At 40.1% G+C, this 20,310-nt stretch overlaps 1 protein-coding gene across 3 annotated transcripts in view; it reads right to left on the minus strand.

Annotated features, from left to right (window-relative positions):
• The window catches only part of BIRC6 (baculoviral IAP repeat containing 6), a 249,518-nt gene extending 236,923 nt beyond the window's left edge, over positions 1-12,595 (minus strand). For all 3 annotated transcript variants that reach the window (XM_059943630.1, XM_059943629.1, XM_059943628.1), the window contains exon 1: positions 12,169-12,595. In XM_059943630.1, the coding sequence (XP_059799613.1) occupies positions 12,169-12,409 (241 nt within the window). In that variant the 5' untranslated portion in view covers positions 12,410-12,595. The remainder of the gene's footprint in view (positions 1-12,168) is intronic.
• Positions 12,596-20,310: the final 7,715 nt, after the last annotated feature.

Raw genomic sequence — 20,310 nt, forward strand, 5'->3', positions numbered from 1 at the left:
TGGTGGTTCAGTGTGTAAGACTCTGCGCTCCCAATGCAGGGGGCCCGGGTTCGATCCCTGGTGGGGGAACTAGATCCCGCATGTATGCCGCAACTAAGAGTTCACGTGCCGCAACCAAGAGCCCACATGCCACAACAAAGATCCCATGTGCCACAACTAAGACCTGGCACAGCCTAAATAAATAAATCATTAATTAATTAAAATTTTTTTAAAACTAAGCTATAATGTGATAAAATGAAACATTCTAACAGTTAGCTTTTTTCTTAATACAACATGAAACAAAGACATTTGAGGCATGGAACAGCTGATCTGGTAGAAAATCCCAGCCATTTCTGCCCTCTGTAGCCACTTTTTCCCCTGCCCTCCTTCTGCCCTCAGTATGAGGTCACTGTCCTTGCTATAGCGGCATTTTGGTGAAAAAGAATCAGAGCACTTAACTGGTTCCAAAAAATCAAACAAAACTGAATTACATGAGAAAAGGACAAAATAGAAAGCAACAGGAATTTGGCCCTTGGTATATTCCTGCTGCTTACAAGCAGATTTCATTATATATACACTAAATACAATTTAAGATACAGTGGGGTAGGTTTTATTAGCAGACTAACTTGGGAGGCTTTCTTACCAAAAAAAAAAAAAAAATTATGGCTAAATACAATACTATTCAATTCAAATAAAATTTGTCTTTCATTCATCTCAGTCATATGAAATAAACTTGCTCATTTAAGATTCTAGGTGAAGTTTGAAACTCTAAACCTCGCTGCCCATTAGAATCATCAGGCATGCTCTAAAAATTTTTAAAAAAAAAAATTTTTTTTTAAAGTATGCTTGGGCTCCACTCCAGGCCACTTAAGTGAGAATACTGGGACCCAAGCAGAATATTTTTTTTTTAAAAGCTCTCCTGGGGCTTCCCTGGTGGCGCAGTGGTTGAGAGTCTGCCTGCCGATGCAGGGGACGCGGGTTCGAGCCCTGGTCTGGGAGAAGCCCACATGCCGCGGAGCAACTAGGCCCGTGAGCCACAACTGCTGAGCCTGCGCGTCTGGAGCCTGTGCTCCGCAACAAGAGAGGCCGCGATAGTGAGAGGCCCGCGCAACGCGATGAAGAGTGGCCCCCGCTTGCCACAACTAGAGAAAGCCCTCGCACAGAAACGAAGACCCAACACAGCCAAAAATAAATGAATAAATAAATAAATAATAAAGGAATTCCTTTAAAAAAATAAAAATAAAAATAAAAAATAAAAAATCAATAGAATTCATCTGGCAAAAACTTGTATAGAAGTTGTAACATTAAAAAAAAAAAAAAAAGCTCTCCTGATGATTCTAATGAGCAAGTGGGGCTGAGAACCACTGCCCTGTGCTATCTCCCCAGTCTTACTTGTCTCTCTCCAACTTCATAAATCAAAGTAAATGCACAGAAACAAATCATAAAGATTTAAATTCCTGGTGCCCACGATAAATCTCAAAGAAGACATTTCTACCTGCCCTACTCTAACATTTCAATCGTTTCCTCTAAAAAGTAAGCATAATATTTATTTCCTCTAAAATACATCCTTGATTTAACATACTCAAGTAGAGCACAATTACTTCTTTTTAGGAGCACTGCCCTTGTCACAAACTGTTTTATATAGCAAATAACTTATTCTTTTTGTCATTTGTACCTCCATTTTCTCCTCTCTATACCAAAGGAGTTTGGCTTAACTTTTTTGTATCCCTCACATTTGAAGTACAATTTACAAAGAATTTCTACATTCATTATCATATCACATAATGAAGTAGTCTGGGCAAGAATTACTAGCCCATTTTAGAGATGGTAACCCAGAGAAGTGTCTTGCCAAATGCACCTTTGCATGAGGCTATGATCAGTACAATGCACATATCAGAGAGGTACCTCCCACAACCTCCCCACTATTTTTACATACTCCATTACAGAAATCTATTATTGTTTATATTCTATCTATAGTCATAGAGAACATTCCTAAGGATAGATTTCCAAATGTTCAACAACTTAAGTACAGTTACAACTACAGATTTCCAGTTAAACAAGGATATAATGCACACACATTTACCGCTGCTCCCTCCCATGCTCCCACGGAAAGACAGGAAAGACATACTAAAGAGGACATTAAACAAGCCCACAAAGACCAAGTGAGAAGATGATAACAACAAAATTTTTGAAGTCGGAGGGCAGGTAGAAGAGTATTAACTGACTTGTTCCCCCCCATAAAAATTTCAAGGTTAAGCCAGCAAGGAAGAAAGCTCAAATTATGTGTTGTAGTATTTTTCAAATTACACAGACAATAATAAGTCTAAAATAAAAATTACTTAAAAGTAGCAGCTTTTTGCAATATTTTCCCAATTAACTAATACTAAAAACATACCTATCATAATAGGGCCCTACATTTTTTACCTTAAATTGGGAGTTCTTCTACTGAAAAATATGGGAGCCATAGCCCAGGAGGGCCAAGTCCAAGATCCTCAGGCTATCCCATCACTCCCTTCCTCATGCTTTGCACTCTAATATGAAACTGCTTATAACAAATATTACCTGCTTCATGCCTCTGCTCTTGCTCATGCTGTTCCCTCTACCTGGCTAACTCCATTTCTTTCAAGTCTCAGCTGAGGTGTCACTTCTTTTAGAAAGCTTTCCAAATTTGGGGGGAGAGTGGACTTACAATTCATCTTATTATCCCCATGTGGCAGACAAACACTTGTTGAAATGAACTATATAATTTAAAACACCAATACAAAAAGTAACATTTACTGAGTGCTTATGGTGGGTCAAGCAATGTCTACATGCATTAGTTTACTTAATATCTTTCCAAAAACCAAATGAGTTAGGTACTAATTATGAAGTGCAGAGAGAGGTTAATCATCTTGCCTAAGACACAGCTAGTAAGTGATGAATCATAGACTGGAACTCAGTCTGGCTCCGGAGCCAATATCTTTAACAACTAGACTAGGCTTTGTCTATAAATGCCAATGCCTTCCAAGTCTGTATTCCCAAACCTTCAAGCTTCAACCCTGGATTTCCAAATGTCTTCTGGACATCTCTACATGGATGTCCTTCAAGAACCTCAAAAGTAACACAACTGAAATCACTATGTCCCTCTTGCTCCTCAGCATTCGCCAACAAAAGCTACTTACCACACCTTCTTGTACTGCTATTCAGGTTAATTCATTCATCCAGTTACCCAAAGTAGAAAGCTAAGTATGAGTAATTTTCACCTTGTCAATCCCTCTCATCCCCACGTTCACCAAATTATGTTGTTCCTACCTCTCAAACTAACTTACATGCAGCTCTCATCACTTCTCACACCTGGGCATTAGCTTGGAATCTTTCTTTCTGAAAAACAAATACCGTATGCTAACACATATATATGGAATCTAAGAAAAATAAGAAAAAAATAAGAAAAAAAAAAAAGGTCATGAAGAACCTAGGGGCAAGACGGGAATAAAGACACAGACCTACTAGAGAATGGACTTGAGGATATGGGAAGGGGGAAGAGTAAGCTAGGACGAAGTGAAAGAGTGGCATGGACATATATACACTACCAAACGTAAAATAGATAGCTAGTGGGAAGCAGCCGCATAGCACAGGGAGATCAGCTCCGTACTTTGTGACCACCTAGAGGGGTGGGACAGGGGGAATGGGAGGGAGGGAGACACAAGACGGAAGAGATATGGGGACATATGTATATGTATAACTGATTCACTTTGTTATAAAGCAGAAACTAACACACCACTGTAAAGCAATTATACTCCAATAAAGATGTTAAAAATAAATAAATGAATAAATAAATTAATTAATTAATTAAAAAAAAAAACATATGTGATTCTGTCATAACCTACAATGGCTCCCTACCATTGATATCAAGTCCAAACTTCTTAGCAAAACATATTACGATCTTGTCTTTGCCAATCTCAGCTTCAACTCTAACCATCCAACCCCAACTCGTCTTCCCCCCAAAACTTCCCTGAATTTACTATGCTTTTATTTATTTATTTATTTATTTATTATTTATTTATTTATTTAATTTCTTTGGCTGTGTTGGGTCTTTGTTGTTGTGCACGGGCTTTCTCTAGTTGTGGCAAGAGGGGCTACTCTTCACTGCAGTGTGTGGGCTTCTCACTGCGGTGGCTTCTCTTGTTGTGGAGCACGGGCTCTAGGCACGCAGGCTTCAGTAGTTGTGGCATGTGGGCTCACTAGTTGTGGCTCACAGCCTCTAGAGCACAGGCTCAGTAGTTGTGGCGCATGAGCTGAGTTGCTCCACGGCATGTGGGATCTTCCCAGACCAGGGCTCAAACCTGTGTCCCCTTCATTGGCAGGCTGATTCTTAACCACTGCACCACCAGGCAAGTCCCTACCATACTTTTAAAGACCAATATGTCTCTGCATAAGCAAGTACCTTGGCCTAAGATGATCATCCCTCCCACTATGTCATCTTCCCAACCCGATCATAAAGGCAACATCCTTTGAGAAGCCTTCTCTATTCTGCTCAGGTTGAAGAAACTCCCTCCTCTATGCATTCAAAGGTCAAAATGTTGCCTTAATTATTTTGTGCCATGACTAGCACATGTTCAATAAATGTGTAAATGAATACCAATCAACCAGCTCTTCACATCACTGTGCTCTTTTAACAATTTCAAGTCCAAAATCAATTAACTTACATAATTTTGTTTTACTCTCCTGTAATACAAAATTACTGCTCTTATACTTATGTCTATTCGATTTCAGTGGTCACATTTCCACATATGTGGAAAACTGGAAGAAAAAAATACTGCTATTTCAACAGCGTATCTATAGTAAAAACATCTACTACACTCAGCAAACTTTCAAATAGCCACTGCTACCACAAGAACAACTTGCAGAGCACATACTATATACCAGGCACTATTCTATATGTTTAACATATGTTGACTCATTTTAATTCTCACAACCACTTTATGAGGTAGATAGTATTATTATGCTCATCTTACTGATGAACTTCAAGATCAAATAGATCCAAGACTAAAGCTCAAGCTATTTGGTTCCAGAGGCTGATCTCTTAAACTGCCTCTCATTAATAAGTCTAACACTACTAAAACAAAGACTAGGATAAATTCTTTCCTAGAGCCAAGCCATCTTTGAGCATTGAACAGTTAGGAAAAGGTGGGAGGTAAATGTAAAAATTTGGGTAGATCTAGAGGATCTTGAAAACATAGCAAAATATTTTTTAAGAATATTAATTCACTCTAATTAATTACAGAAAAATGTTTTGCTAATAAAACACCAAATCTTTGACATAAGATAGGTCATCCTGTAGCATTACTAAAGTCAGTCAACTGAAACAGAGCCAAAGTATGTAGTCATAGCCCACAAAGATACTTGCCGAATTAAGTTTTTATAAGGAACTCAGATGCATCCAGAAGACAACTATCTTGAAGAGCTACTGAAATCCCAACTCTATACCATGTTTATAACTGAGACTAGGAAGGCTTCATGCACCAAAATTAGTCAGGAAATAGCAAGTGATCTGTATCATTTACAGTTTCCAAAACTGAGATCTACAGGAAGATGTTGCATTTTACCCAAATTAATGCATGCCCAATTCAGAAGTAGTAAGAAAAATATTTTCCACCTCTAAAGAGGTGATAAATATGAGTGTCATCCATAAAATTCATTTCGTGAGGACTATGCAAGCTAACCTAATTAGTTTTCTATATTCCAAGACTTCTTGGAACAGGTATCTCTGAGTTCTAAGTCTGAACAAGAAGCCGTCATACCAGACAAACAATCAATGAATTAAAATTCACCCAATCTGAACTTCACTGCAACTGGAGTAGAGTACAATGATCTTTTTTCTCATTTATGACCACTGTACAAACTTCTCAACTCAAATCAAAGTCATTGTCTTAGGGACTTCCCTGGTGGTCCAGTGGTAAAGATTCCGCCTTACCATGCAGGGGATGCGGGTTCGATCCCTAGTCAGGGAACTAAGATCCCACATGCTACAGGGCAACTAAGCCCACGCGCCACAACTACGGAGTTCACGCGCCTCAACTAGAGCCCGACTGGCGCAAACTACAGAGCCCACGCACTCTGTACCCCGCGCGCCACAACTACAGAGCCCATGTGCCCTGGAGCCTGCGCGCCACAACAAGAGAAAACCCGCACGCCACAACTAGAGAGAAGCCTGCGCACCACAACAAAGAGCCCAAGCGCCGCCATGAAAGGTCCCGTATGCCACAACTAAGACCCAACACAGCCAAAAACTAAATGTCTCAGGAAAGGAAAAGGAGAGATATTCATTAAAAATTATATAAAACTAGAATGATTGTCTAAAAACACTGAGCAACTCTGGAGTTTCCTCTTCTTCACTATGACAGAGATCTGTAACCTACTTCAGAAACTGAAAAAATGTGACTTACTCTTACACATATACTACAATACTCATTGATTAATACCCAAATATATCTTCATTTACTTATGTACATATATTGCATGAACAATCTATTGGGTTGGCCAAAAAGTTCATTTGGGTTTTTTCTGTGGAAGAAACCCAAATGAACTTTTTGGCCAAATACATGTGTGTGTGTGTGTATACACACACACACAGAACTAGTAATACAACAGTCTTGACTTCATGCTGACATTTAGCCACACCAACACATGGAAAGATATTTATCCAAATATAGATAATATTTGTTACCAACATTTTTATTTCCATCTACATTTTAATGATATCTATCCTCTGTAATATAAACACTAAGTCAGTGAACATTTTTTAAAGTAACAGTGAGGGGCACGGCAATACTTAGCACCCTGTGGCTTAAGAGAATTAGTATTCACTGTGTATCTACTTATACATATGTATAGCAGTGTTAGGCACTTTAAAAATGTTTACCTCTTAAATCTTCACAACCATCCTATTAAATATTAATCATAACTTACAAATGAGGAGGAAGCTGGAGTTCAGGAAGATTAGGTAGTGAGCTAAAATTCAAAATTCAGGACTACCTAAAACATAAAGCCCATTCTCTCTCCACATGTCCTCAAAAAAGCTTGTTTAAAAATATGTATATATACACAAAAAGAAAAAGAAAAAAAAAATGTATAAATTATATATATATTATACATATATAATGCACTACACATTTAGTGGAGAAGGGGCTCTATTTCAGGAAGCAAGAGAAAACACCACCACCAGTAATTAAATAAATAAGAAAATACTAAACAAATTAACAATACCTTACTCTTACACTGAAGCAAAAACCAGATGGATTCTGCAAGATGGTGAAAAGTGGTAAATCACAAAGAATTCCTAAGAAGTTCAAATGTGGTGTTAAGTTCAAAAAACTTAACAGAATATCAAAATGGTTTATGTAAAAAAAAACCCATTTTGCAAATGGGGAAACTGGAAAAGAAATACTAAGTAATTCAAAGTTACCCAGTTCAGGGAGGAAAAAAAAAACAAAACAGAAACTAGGATCTTAACTCAAAACTCTGCTCCTTCCAATTATGCTAAATGGCATTAACAAACAATAGTTAAAGAGAGGGACATATCTAGTAATATAAACAATATGGTCAAGTGGTGTACGCAAAGCTATTTTGATTTTTAAAACCCAAAGTCCACAAATAAGCATATGAAAACATGTTCAACATCATATGTCATTAGGGAATTACAAATTAAAACAATGAGATACTACACACATATTAGAATGGCAACAATCCAAAACACTAACAACGTCAAATGCTGATGAGGGATGTAAAGCAACAGGAACTCTCATTCATTGCTGCTGGGAAACCAAAATGGTACAGCTACTTTAGAAGACAATTCGGCAGTTTCTTACAAAACTAAACATATTCCTGGGACTTCCCTGTTGGCCCAGTAGTGGTTATGACTCCGCACTTCCAATACAGAGGGCGCGGGTTCGATCCCCAGTCAGGCAACTAAGATCTCACATGCCGCACGGTACGGCCAAAAAATTTAAAAAAAAAAAAGAAAGAAAACAAATTAAACATACTCCTGTCATAAGATCCAGCAATCATGCTCCTTGGTATTTACCCAAATGAACTGAAAACTTAAGTCCACACAAAAACCTAGACACAGATATTTATAGCAGCTTTATTCATAACTGTTACAACCTGGAAGCAACCAAGATGTCCTTCAGTAGGTGAACGGATAAATAAACTGTGGCACATCCAGACAATGGAATATATTATTCAATGCTAAAAAGAAATAAGCTATCAAGCCACAGAAAGACATGAAAGAAACTTAAATGCATATTATTAAGGGAACGAGGCCATACTGAAAAGGTTACATACTGTATGCTTCCAACTATATGACATTCTAGAAAAGGCAAAACTATGGAGACGGTGAAATGATCAGTAGTTGCCAGGGAGCAGAAGGGAGAGAGGGTGAATAGGCAGAGTAAGAGGATTTCAATGAAACTGTATTCTACAATACGTCATATACAGTCAGAACCCACAGAATGTACAGCACCAAGGGTGAACCCTAACATAAACTATGGACTTTGGGTGATAATGATGTGTTAATGCAGGTTCATTGATTGTAACAAACATACCAACGTGTGTCAGATATTCATGGGGGGGTGGTAAATAGAGGAACTCTGTACTTTCTGCTCAATTTTACTGTGAACCTAAAACAGCTCCAAAAAAAAACAATCTATTTAAGAAAGAAAGAAAAAACAAAAATCACCAAAGCCAAAGAAAGTGTGTTTACTTAGCAGTTAATATGTAAAGAAGCATCCATTTAACATACTCATTAGTATACATATACCAAATCAAAAATATTTATTAATATATTGTACTAGGCACCCTGGGGAGGGGATATAAACAAGTAGACAAGGCTCCTTACGACAAGGAGTTTGAAATATAGCTAAACAGACATCATATATTCACAAAAAAACTAAATAAAATGGAATTTAAATAGTTCAAGACAGAAAACATGCCACAAAGAGTTAAGTTGCCAAATTACTAAAATAGGAATTAATAGAACAATATGTGCTTAGGGGTTCAGTGGATCACTTCAGGCTAAAAGAATCAGGAAGTCAAAGATATGCTCCAGGTCTCAAAAAATGGGTAAGATTTGTCTAATTTTCTGGAGGGAATTGGTGAATTCCAAGAAAGAGTAAAACTACTGGAGTTGGGAAAGAAAATTAAATGAACCAGTTTCACAAAACAAAATAGGGAGACAAGACTAGAAAGACTGCTAGAGGCCAGATCATGGAGGTCACTGAATGCCAGGCCAAAGAATGAGCACAGAGACTCAGAAATATTAACTCTAAAACACTAACAGGGGGCAAATACTTGTCTAACCTAAGTATATACTGATGACTCTTAATCTAAAGAAAATGCATTTATAAACATTTTTTGTGAGATACAGATAATTTAAACATATACAGTAGTCAACAACGGTGGTTTAAAATTCACCATCTTTGCCATCCAAGTGAATACAAGTCCTGCTCCCATTTTTCGATTTCCAATCAACACCAACAGGCTACCCATAACCCCATAAACTGAACCTCTCCATAAGACTACTCTATCACCCAATAAAACTCTCTATCCCCTTAAACTACTTACATCACCACTCTTTATCCCCTTAAACAAAGATGTCTTTCCTCTGGGGTAGAAAAGAAGGTGGCTCACTGCCCATGTACTGGAAAGAGGGGTCATGTTAGGGCCATCATCACTACCGGCTCCTTCTGCCCATTCTATTTATAGGACTGTCACCCTCTATTCATCATTAAAACCAAACCTACTAAGTACCTACATATTCCAGGCAAAACATAAAATGCAGCATTCCTTCCCCAGTCATCTGAAGAAATGACACACACAGGACCCTATACGACCTCTGGTAATTATTATTAATAAACTGCACTTCTCATATATGAAAACACTTCAGAATCTGTCCATTGTTACTTTCAAACTCTTTTTGTAATCCTTTTGTTTTATTTGCCATAAACTCTTCTACATAATTTTAATCACATACTACTCAATTCTCAATGCATGGCCATCCACCATTGTATCCAATCCCATACTTTCTAATTAAATGTTCCAACATACCTCAATTAAGGTATCCCAGATCAGTGCTATAGTTTATATATCTACCTTTACACTTACATTATGTATCTAAAGCCCTCCCCTTAAGTAATCTACCATTAGAGTGACTGTTTTCTTCCCTTTCATGGGCACATTCATATTTGTCCAATTTCCCCAATCATTTATAACTAACTCTGGCACATATAATCTTTCTGAAACATGGCCTCCAGATATAAAATCACCCTGTGAGAGTCCTCTTTCTACTGAAAACATTTTAAGACTTTTGTTAATACGGCTTTTTATAGAAATTCAAGTACATATACTATGTTACCACTTATTCAAAGTTTAAAGTCATGAAAGACAGTAATACATACCGTTTAAAGATAAAGGTATATACTAAAAAACATACAGATACGTATAAGAATGATAAGACCAAATTAAGGGTAATGCTCATGGGGGAGGGAGAGGTGAAGGAATGCAATCCAGGAGGGACACACAAGACTTCAACTCTATTTGTGATGTTTTTTTTTTAACCGAGTCGAGAATACATGGTTGTCTGCCACAATTGTTCTTTATACCTTTTCATATGTGAAATATATTTAAGTGAGTTTAAGAAGAAAGAAATCCAACTATTAATGAGAAGCACCCTCTCATACAGAGTGACAAGCTGTTATGTCCAAGTTGCAGTAAATGCTCATTGCTACATCTGGGACACCACTCCTGTGCTTTACCTAAGCCAAGAAAAGAAAAATTACAAGACTACAATACAAACTTTCCCTTAGACATATTTTAGATGTGTTCCAGGTTTATTTTCTATAGCTATACACAACCCATTTCTTTCACAACGCTCACAAAAACAAAAATTAAATCCTTTAACTTTGTATACCTAGATTCCCATTTACTATTAAGTGCCTCAGACAGTAAATCAGAATAACGACCTTTCCTTATTTGTCTCTGTTAAAATACAAGTGAATGGGTAAGACCACGTAACTACTTCCACTTGGCTAAATATGGACAGTCATACACATTACATCTCTGTGCGTGAGTCTAACTCACTTGTATACTAACTTTTCAATATCAATTTGTAACATCTAAATTAAGCCACTCATCATTCAACCGCGAATGAAATGTCGTCTCAGCCAAACGTAACCTAGCCAGGGCAATTCCAAAACACTCCACCCCAGCCCACCGAGCGTTCACCTCATGCATACTCAAGGTCCCATCCCTGGACCAACGTTTACACCAGCCAGAACTGCTCTCCTCCACTGGTAAGCCTCACACGCGCCTCCGTATCCCAACTTTCAGCTCGCAGTGGTAAAACCAGCAGAGAGGGCCGGAAGTTTCACCTGGTTCGGAACCCAAAGGAATCTATAACTCATACACCGCAGGTGCTGAGTTTCTCGTCCCTGGTGAGTGGAAGGTGGAAGCCCCGAGCTAGGGGACAAGGGCTAGTCTTCCATGGCGTCCTCCGGAGTCCTAAAGTCGTCGACGGAACAGTTCAGGCACCTGGCCCGCCTACTTCCCTCCCCGCCCCCACTCCAGACCCACCCCACCCCCATCCCGGGCGCGAAGCCTGCTGTACATCCCAGCACCTGCGGGTCCCAGGAACAGACACGGATCCACTTCTCTCCACAAGAGGGTAGGGCTTGGATGCCGCCTCGGACGCTCGCCTCTGGCCACCGGCCTCTCACGTCGGGACCAACCCTGCGACCCTGTCGCTTTCTGATCTAACAGAAGGCAGTACCGACACCCTCTCCAGGACCTAGCAGGGGACCTGGGCTTCTCCGGTGCTGAGCTCCTAGGCCTCCTCACCTCTCCCAGAGGACCAACCCACACCGGACGCTCAAAGCCCGAAAGGCAACTCCCACCACTCCCCGCCTCGCCCGTCTTTTCTTCCCAGCTGCCGCCGCTGAAAAAGCCAAGTCCTAAGGTCCTCCTCAATCAGCTTCCGGGCCTCCCTTCACAGCCAGGCCTGAGCCCCCAGCCCTGCCCTCCGCCACCCGCTCCAGTCACGCCGCTTCCCTCCTCCGGAGGCCGAGCCCGGGGCTGGGCGGCTTCTTTCCCCGGCATCCCGGGGCCCGGCTCCTCCCGCGGCCGGCCCGGCCCCCGCCCGGCGTGCGGCACACTCACCGCTGAGCGCCGAGGCCTGCAGGGTGGCCCCCGAGGTGCCGTCGATGACTTTGATGGTCCCGCGACTGGTGACGGCCAGGATGGCGTTGAGCGCCGGGTGATAGGAGAGGCTGTGCAGCCCTTCGGCGTCGCAGCGCATGCAGCCGTCCCGCAGCACCAGCCACTCGGAGACCCCGGCCGCTCCCGCCCCCGCCGCCGAGGAGCAGCCCGGGCCCGAGGCCGCCGCAGCCGCAGCCGCCATCTTCCGGCCTGCGCTCAGCACAATCACACTGGAAGCGGCTCAGTGACAGTCCCGGGAGATGCAGCACCACCGCCAGTCACCATCCGGGGCCAGGGGGCAAGCCGAGCGCGTTAGACGGAAGTGAGGTCAGGCGCCGGCACGCACGCGGGACGTCGGCCGCCCGCCCGGAGGGGCCAAGCTCAGAGGGAGGCTGGCGAGGGAGGCTGGCGAAGGAGGGGGAGAGGGAGAGGGAGAGGGAGAGAGAGAGGCGGGACCCGGGGCGGGATGGGGAGGCGGGCGGGCGGAGCATGCGCGGGAGGGCGAGCGCGTGCCACGCGCCTCTGGTCCCGCCAGCTACGCGTCCGCAACGTCCCAGTTTTTTTTCGAGCCCGGGGAGTGGCCGCAGCCTGCGCCCCGCCCAGCTCCGCTGCTCCGGGCCGTGGCGGGGTGGGTGGGTGGGTGCGTGAAGAGTGGGGGGTTGGGACGTGTATTTCCGCTAGGCGAGGACGCCGGCCGGTGCGACCTGGCCGAGACGCCTTGAGGCCTGTTGCTGCGGTTCCAGCTGCGCCCGGACCGTTCCCAGCAGCGCGGTGCAGCGGTTTGGCTATGGCCCAAAGGAGACCTCAGGTCTGGGCCTCGGCTCAGCAGTTTGAAAAACGTCTAGTCTGGATTTGGAGAAACCGAGCGACTTCCCCAAGCCCACGCATATTACGTTGCCCACCGTCCCATCCCCAAATCTTTCTGTTGAACAGAAGTGCCGGATACGAGGTGCTGGAAGCATATAGTTAAGCTTAGTTTCTTTATCCACATTCTAAACGCAAGACTTGTTAATCGGTGTGTATGGGTGTTGTGGGACTGCAGTTAAGTAAATTTACAAATCCCCCTCTGGAGCATAACAATGCTTTTTTAACTTTTTATTTCAAAATAATTATTATTCAGTTAGTTGCAAATATAGTACAGACTTCTGTGGTCTGTCACCCCAAAACCCGTAAACTCTAACTGTGAGAAAAACATTGGACAAAGCCAAACTGAAGGTCATTCTATAAAATACCTGACCAATACTCCTCAAAGATAGAGAGGTCCTACTTACCCAGAGTCCCCTAACAGTTACATAATTGTAGTACAATATCAAAAGCAGTGATTTGACATACGATGTGTGTATAATTCTATGTCATTTTATCATGTGTAGATTCATGCAGCACAATCAAGGACTATTCTGTGTATTTGGGGAACATTTATCTCGGAAAGCCTAATTTCCTCTTCCTTAAAACCTAATCAAAGTGCTACTGGGAGGCTTGAGAATTATTTGTTAAATGTGTAGAATAGGATCTGACATATAGTAGGTGCTCAATAAAAGTTATGAATGTTAATTACCTTCTCACATTCCTGCAGACGTCCTTCAGGAAATCTTCATGAATTATCCCAAGTACATCTTAAACCTGTTTATTCATATGCAAAGTTGTATTTATATAATCTATATATTCATTCCATTTTAGAATGGCGAATATGCCATTTTTAATCTGATGTTGGGAGGTAACATATAATAAACTGGGAAAAATACCCAAGTATTAAAGTCTAAATGAATATCTGATATTGAGTCACTGTGGCTTCATTTATCTGTGAACTTGGGCAAGTCGCTTATACATTCTGAAAATGTTCCATCAAGAGTCAAATGGAGATGATCAAATTATTTCCCCTACTTTGGCTTGTTATGAGTCTTTGTGAAAGTACTTGTAAACTGTAAAAAATGGAAACACTGGGAGGTTAAATGGCTTGTCCAAGGTCTCACAGCTTGTGAGGAGGGGTATAATAGCAAGCTAGAGTTTGAACTCAGGCAATTTGACTCTAAAACCCATACTCCAAACTTAAGCCTCCTGCTCAAAACTTCAGTGTCTTGAGGTAAATAAAGGAGTGCAAATGATCAAATCTAAATGTAACTGGAGGTATCCTTCCAAAACAGTTTTTTAAGTCAGAGGACTCAAGCTGAAACGATAAAAACTGCCATTTCAAAGATTTTCTCTCTCAAGACCCATTTGGGCCAAACTTTTCCATTAATCTGAAAGGTTGCCCTGAATAGGCCTTTAATACAAATCAAGCCCCCCATCTTGTTGGTAGGGAAAACAAACTAGTAACCTGAACACTAAATTTAAACTTAGTGTACTTTAATGTGCTATATTGAAAAGAATAAAAGGCATAGTTTTTTCTGTTAGACTGTGTTACATTTTTTCATTGGAACAAAAAAATATATATAATTCTTTCTGTGAATTTAGATTTCTTTCACCTGTAAATTAGCTTTCTCCAAAGCTCATTACCCAGAAGATGTCCTGAAATACAACACTTTCATAATCAAAAAATTTTGAGAAAGAAGTCCCTCTATATAGCTCCTCTTGGGAGATTTATCATACATATTAGCATATCAATACTGTTTAACCTCCTTTTATCAACATTTCACAAACTCATATAACCATAGAACCCTGAAAAACCAGTGTTGCAAAGAGCAATCTTTAGTGTAACTTGCTGCTTGTTTTTGTGAGTGTGTATTTTTGTTTGAGCACTGGCTGAGACCTCCAGACTGCAGTGAAGTATTTCAGGACCCAGGGTAAGATTCTTGGAACTGATCATGAAAATGAAATTAGGCAAGACTGGGTGAAGTTTAGCATCAGCTGTGTTGTTAATGTCTTTCTGCTCGAGGAGTTGAGAGCAAATACTCCTGACATTGAAAATGTACTGATTTTCATGGCTATTCTATTTTGAAGCAGTGGCCTTTTGAGGGCCTTCAGCCCAACCATTTTGGGCATAGGAGGTGATCACCTAAAGGAAGTAGAAATTCCCACAGACAATCATTCTGGAAAGAGAAACTTGCTGGAATCAGACATGTGGACTCAAAAAACAGGCCTTATTGATACAGAAAAAGCATTTTGATAAAAATCCAACATCCTATTTGTAGTGAGGTGGATGAACCTAGAGACTGTCATACAGAGTGAAGTAAGTCAGAAAGAGAAAAACAAATACCGTATGCTAACACATATGTAGGGAATCTAAAAAAAAAAAAAATGGTTCTGAAGAACCTAGGGGCAGGACAGGAATAAAGAGGCAAACAGAGAGAATGGACTTGAGGACACGGGGAGGGGGAAGGGTAAGCTGGCATGAAGTGAGAGAGTGGCATGGACATATATACACTACCAAATGTAAAATCGATAGCTAGTGGGAAGCAGCCACATAGCACAGGGAGATCAGCTTAGTGCTTTGTGTCCACCTAGAGGGGTGGGATAGGGAGGGTGGGAGGAAGAAGGAAGAGGGAGGGGATATGGGGATATATGTATATGTATAGCTGATTCACTTTGTTATACAGCAGAAACTAACACCATTGTAAAGCAATTATACTCCAATAAATACGTTAAAAAAAATCAAACATCCATTACAAGGGAAAAAAAAGCCTTTCAGCAAACTAGAGGGAAATTTCCCCAACTTGAAAAAAAAAAGCATCCACAAAAAACCTACAGCTAACACCATACTTAACAGTAAAAGACTGACTGCTTTCCCTCTAAAATCACGGACAAGTCAAGAACATCCACTCTCATCAGTCCTTTTAACACAGTACTGGAAGTTCTGGAACTTAATGGAAGTCACTGCAACAAGGCAAAAAAAAAGAAATAAAAGGCATAGAAAGAGAGCAGAGTTTCTCACCCCCTCCTGCCCCTCTCTTTCCCTTGTGCAGTCACTGGTGATGGGGAACCAGCCTGTAGTAGGAGGAATAGAGGCGAGGTCTAAAAGAGACAAGCTTCCCCGGAACTGCAAGATGATGATTGGCAGAGGAGTAAGCAGGGGCTCTAGCTGAGTGGAGGCCTGTCCGGAGCCACATAGGAACAGAGAGAGAGGTAAAACTGATGCTTGAGCTTACAGAGCAAACACTATACCTGAAGATTCCCCGGTAAGTACTAGGGGGAGTCTGAATGGTTGCCTGAGGTCATGCCATAGGAGCTACAATTGGGGCACATTTATAACATACTCCAGTAAAACCCACAATACACACACGCACACACACACACACACACTTAAGCTATATACAAAATTGCATAAAACAAATGCTTGATATAGTAAGGGAATCTGAATTTAGGGAAGGAAAAAAAACTTTGATGACAATAAAGAAATCTTTAAACTTAAAAAAGAAAAAAAAATTAGAAATCAACAGCCTAATACCCAATTAATTAACTTCTCTGCTGAAGTTTACAGGGAGATTTGCTTTGTCCCAAAGCAGAATACAATGAAGTTCTAATGATTTCTAATGGAAAGGCTGATCTCCTAGAAATCCTTTCTATCTGGCCTGATATTGACAGTCAGTATATGTATCACTAAAATTCATTCTAAGGACAAAAAGCACAATGAGATACCACTTCACATTCATTAGGATGGCTACTATAAAAAACAAAACAAAAGAGAACAAAAAACAAAAAAACACAGAAAATAAGTGTTGGCAAGGATGTGTAGAAATTGAAACTCTTATGCACTATTGGTGGGAATGTAAAATGGTACAGCTGCTGTGGAAAATAGTATGGGTGTTCATCCAAGAATTACAATATGATTCAGCAATTCCGCTTTTGGGTACATACTGAAAAGAACTGAAAGCAGGATCTCAAAGACATTTGTACATCCATGTTCATAGCAGTATTATTCCCAATAGCTAAAGTGCAGCAGGAACCCAAAGTTTCCATCAATGACAGATGACTGATGACTGTATAAGAAAAATGTGAGATATATATCTATATCTATATATGGATATTATTCAGACTTAGAAAGCAAGGAAATTCTGAGTCATGCCACTACACAGATGAAACTTGAGGCCATGATGCTCAGTGAAATAAGGCAATCACATAAAGACAAATACTGTATGATTCTACTTACATGAGGTACTTAGAGTAGTTAAATTCTTAGAGACAGATAGTGGAATGGTGGTTGCAGAGGCTAAAGGCAGGAGGGAATGGGGAGCTGTTTAATGGGTACAGAGTTTTAGTCATGCTAGATGAAGAGCTCTGTGGATTAATGGTGGTGATGGTAGCACAATAATATGAATGTACTTAATGCTTCTGAACTGTGAACTTAAAAATGATTAAGATGGTACCACTACGCACCTATTAGAATGGCTAAAAAATTTTAAACTGACAATAACAAGTGCTGATAAGGATGTGGAGCAACAGGAACTCTCATTCATTGCTAGTAAGAATACAAAATGGTAAAACCACTTTGAAAGACAGTTTGGTAGTTTTCTATAAAGCTAAACATAGTTTAACCATATGAACCAGAAATCACACTCCTAAGTATTTACCCAACTGAGTTGAAAACTTATGTCCACACAAAACCTGTACACAAATATTTATAGTAGCTTTATTCATAATCACCAAAACTTGGAAGCAACTAAGATGCCCTTCAATAGATGCATGGATAAGCAATCTGTGGTACATCTGTACAGTGGATTGTCATTCAGTGATAAAAAGGAATATACGATCAAGCTATGAAAGACATGGAGGAACCATAAGTGCATAAGGCTAAGTGAAAGAAGGCAAACTGAAAAGGCTACCTATTGTATGATTCCAACCATACAACATTATTGAAAAGGAAGAAGTGTGGAGACAGTAAAAAGATCAGTGGTTGCCAGTGGTTAGTAGGAAGGGAGGAGCAATGAATAGGTGGAGGATGGGATTTTTAGGGCAGTGAAACAATTTTGTGTGATTCTATAATGACAGATACATGACATTATGCATTTGTCAAACCCCACAGAATTGTACAACACAAAGAGGGAACTTTAATGTAAACTATGGGCTATGGTTAATAATTATGTAGCAGTATTTGTTTATTTACTATAACAAATATGACATATTGATGCAAGATGTTAATAATAGGAGAACTGAGTACAGGAGAGCAGTTATATGGGAATTCTCTGTACTGTCTGCTCAGTTTTTCTGATAATCTAAAACTGTTCTAGAAAACTAAAGTTTATTAATTTTTAAAAATGGTCAGAATGGTAAGTTTTATGTTATATGTATTGTACCACAATTTTTTTAATAAAAAATTTACTGTCAGGAGGAAACAGAAGCACAGTCCACATTTGTTTCTCATCGCTGGGAAGGGATAAGAGTCTCCCCAGTTATTCCAGATTCAGTTTCGTTTCACATCAGTGGTATCCTAGTGTCCTGGAAAGAGGCCAGAGCTAGGGCTGTTACAGGATGTGTATATTTGGGATGTGAATATCATGATTTCTAGGAGGGAAATGCAGTCACAGGGAACAATAGCACACTAGCTCCAAATATTGGGTTAGTGCCAAAGATCAGTCTTCATGATGTTAATACATATCTAGAGGGTACTGTTTTTTAAAAAATTACTCGCTGTAGTAATTTGCATAAGCTTACTAGATTGGTGTGAGGTTTTCTGTACTTCAAAAATTGGAGGTAATCATCTTTAAATGTGCCAGTGTTTCTTGCTGTCCTTCTTCTACATGTTTTTACTGTTTTTCTCACTTCTATCTTCATAGTTTTCTTGCCCTTCCTATGAAAAATGTGATACAGTGTAAAGATGAGAAATCAAACAAATTATCTCACATACATGATGCAGTGTTTGGGAGATGTACTGATATGTGCAATTTACTTTGAAATGCATTAACAAAGATAGATTGGGGATGGATGAATAGAGGAATGGATTGAAGTGGATAGATATGGGATAAAGCAAGGATAGTAAAATGTTAATGGTGGAATCTTTTTCACTATGTTTACTATGAAAATTCTATCAACTCTCCTGTATGTTTGAAACTTTTCATAATAAAATATTTTTTAAACTACTTACCAGAATGAAAAAATAAAATTAATCACTTGTAATCCCCCTCCAAAAGAATTCTTTTCCAGTGGAGTTTTGTCACTAGTGACTAAGAGCAAGCTGCTAAAGCTTCCTAACTCAGTCACCTCCTGTGTGAAATTATAAAGCTGGACAAAATCAGCAGTTCCCAAAAGTCATTTTATGTGTTGGCGGCACCAGAGTCATTCTGGAGCCCCACCCTAAACCTATAACATTAGACTCTCACGGAATCCATATTTTTTAGACAAGTGTCTCATGGGGTACCAACCTGGTTGGTTAGTACCAACCAGGTTTAGAAACCTTTGGACTACAGAGTCTTTTCCCATTCTGAAGTGGGTACCTGTTTATACTAAACCCTTACTAGGAACACATGTTCTTAAATTTTTTAAGGTCCAGGGATCTTATTAAAATATAGATTCTGCGGGTGGGGATCTTAGATTCTGCATTTAACAAGTTCCGGTTCTGAGGCCAATGCTGGTGATGCCTCGACCATATTTTGAGAATCAAAGAGCTAGAAGATCAGAAACAAGAGACAGGGGAACCCCCTATTTTTTCATAGGTTCAATTCTTTTTGGCCAAACCACACTCACAGGAAGTGAAGCATGTTGAACACCTTCCATTTTCTGAATTTGATATAGAATAATCATATGGATAAGCCTAGTGCCTTTTTGGTGTGAGCAGTCATTATTTCTGGAGAAAAGCTCAATGTGGTATTTAACTGAAAGTTTTGGATACCTGATCCACTTACCTTAGACACTTTCAGGCAACGATACAAAAGTTCACCAGGCTGTTCTGGATTAAGGATAGACATCTTCAGGAGCCACAGATATAATAAGGGTAAGCATAGGATTGCAGCCTGAGATTAAAGGAAAAGTCATGGACTGAAAAAACAAACCAAAAAATAGTGGGAACTCACTGGAAGTTGACTAAAGTACCTGGAAAGTTCATTTGCTTTCCTCCTTGCTTTCATATGCTACCTGACTTACCTTTCTAATAATATTTTGTGAACAATTATTGAGAATTTATTATGGTCCAGTCACTGTGTTAGGTATTTATTAAGCACTTACTACAACCTCGGC

Source organism: Balaenoptera ricei, chromosome 13, assembly GCF_028023285.1.
Source record: "Balaenoptera ricei isolate mBalRic1 chromosome 13, mBalRic1.hap2, whole genome shotgun sequence".
Lineage (NCBI taxonomy): Eukaryota > Metazoa > Chordata > Mammalia > Artiodactyla > Balaenopteridae > Balaenoptera > Balaenoptera ricei.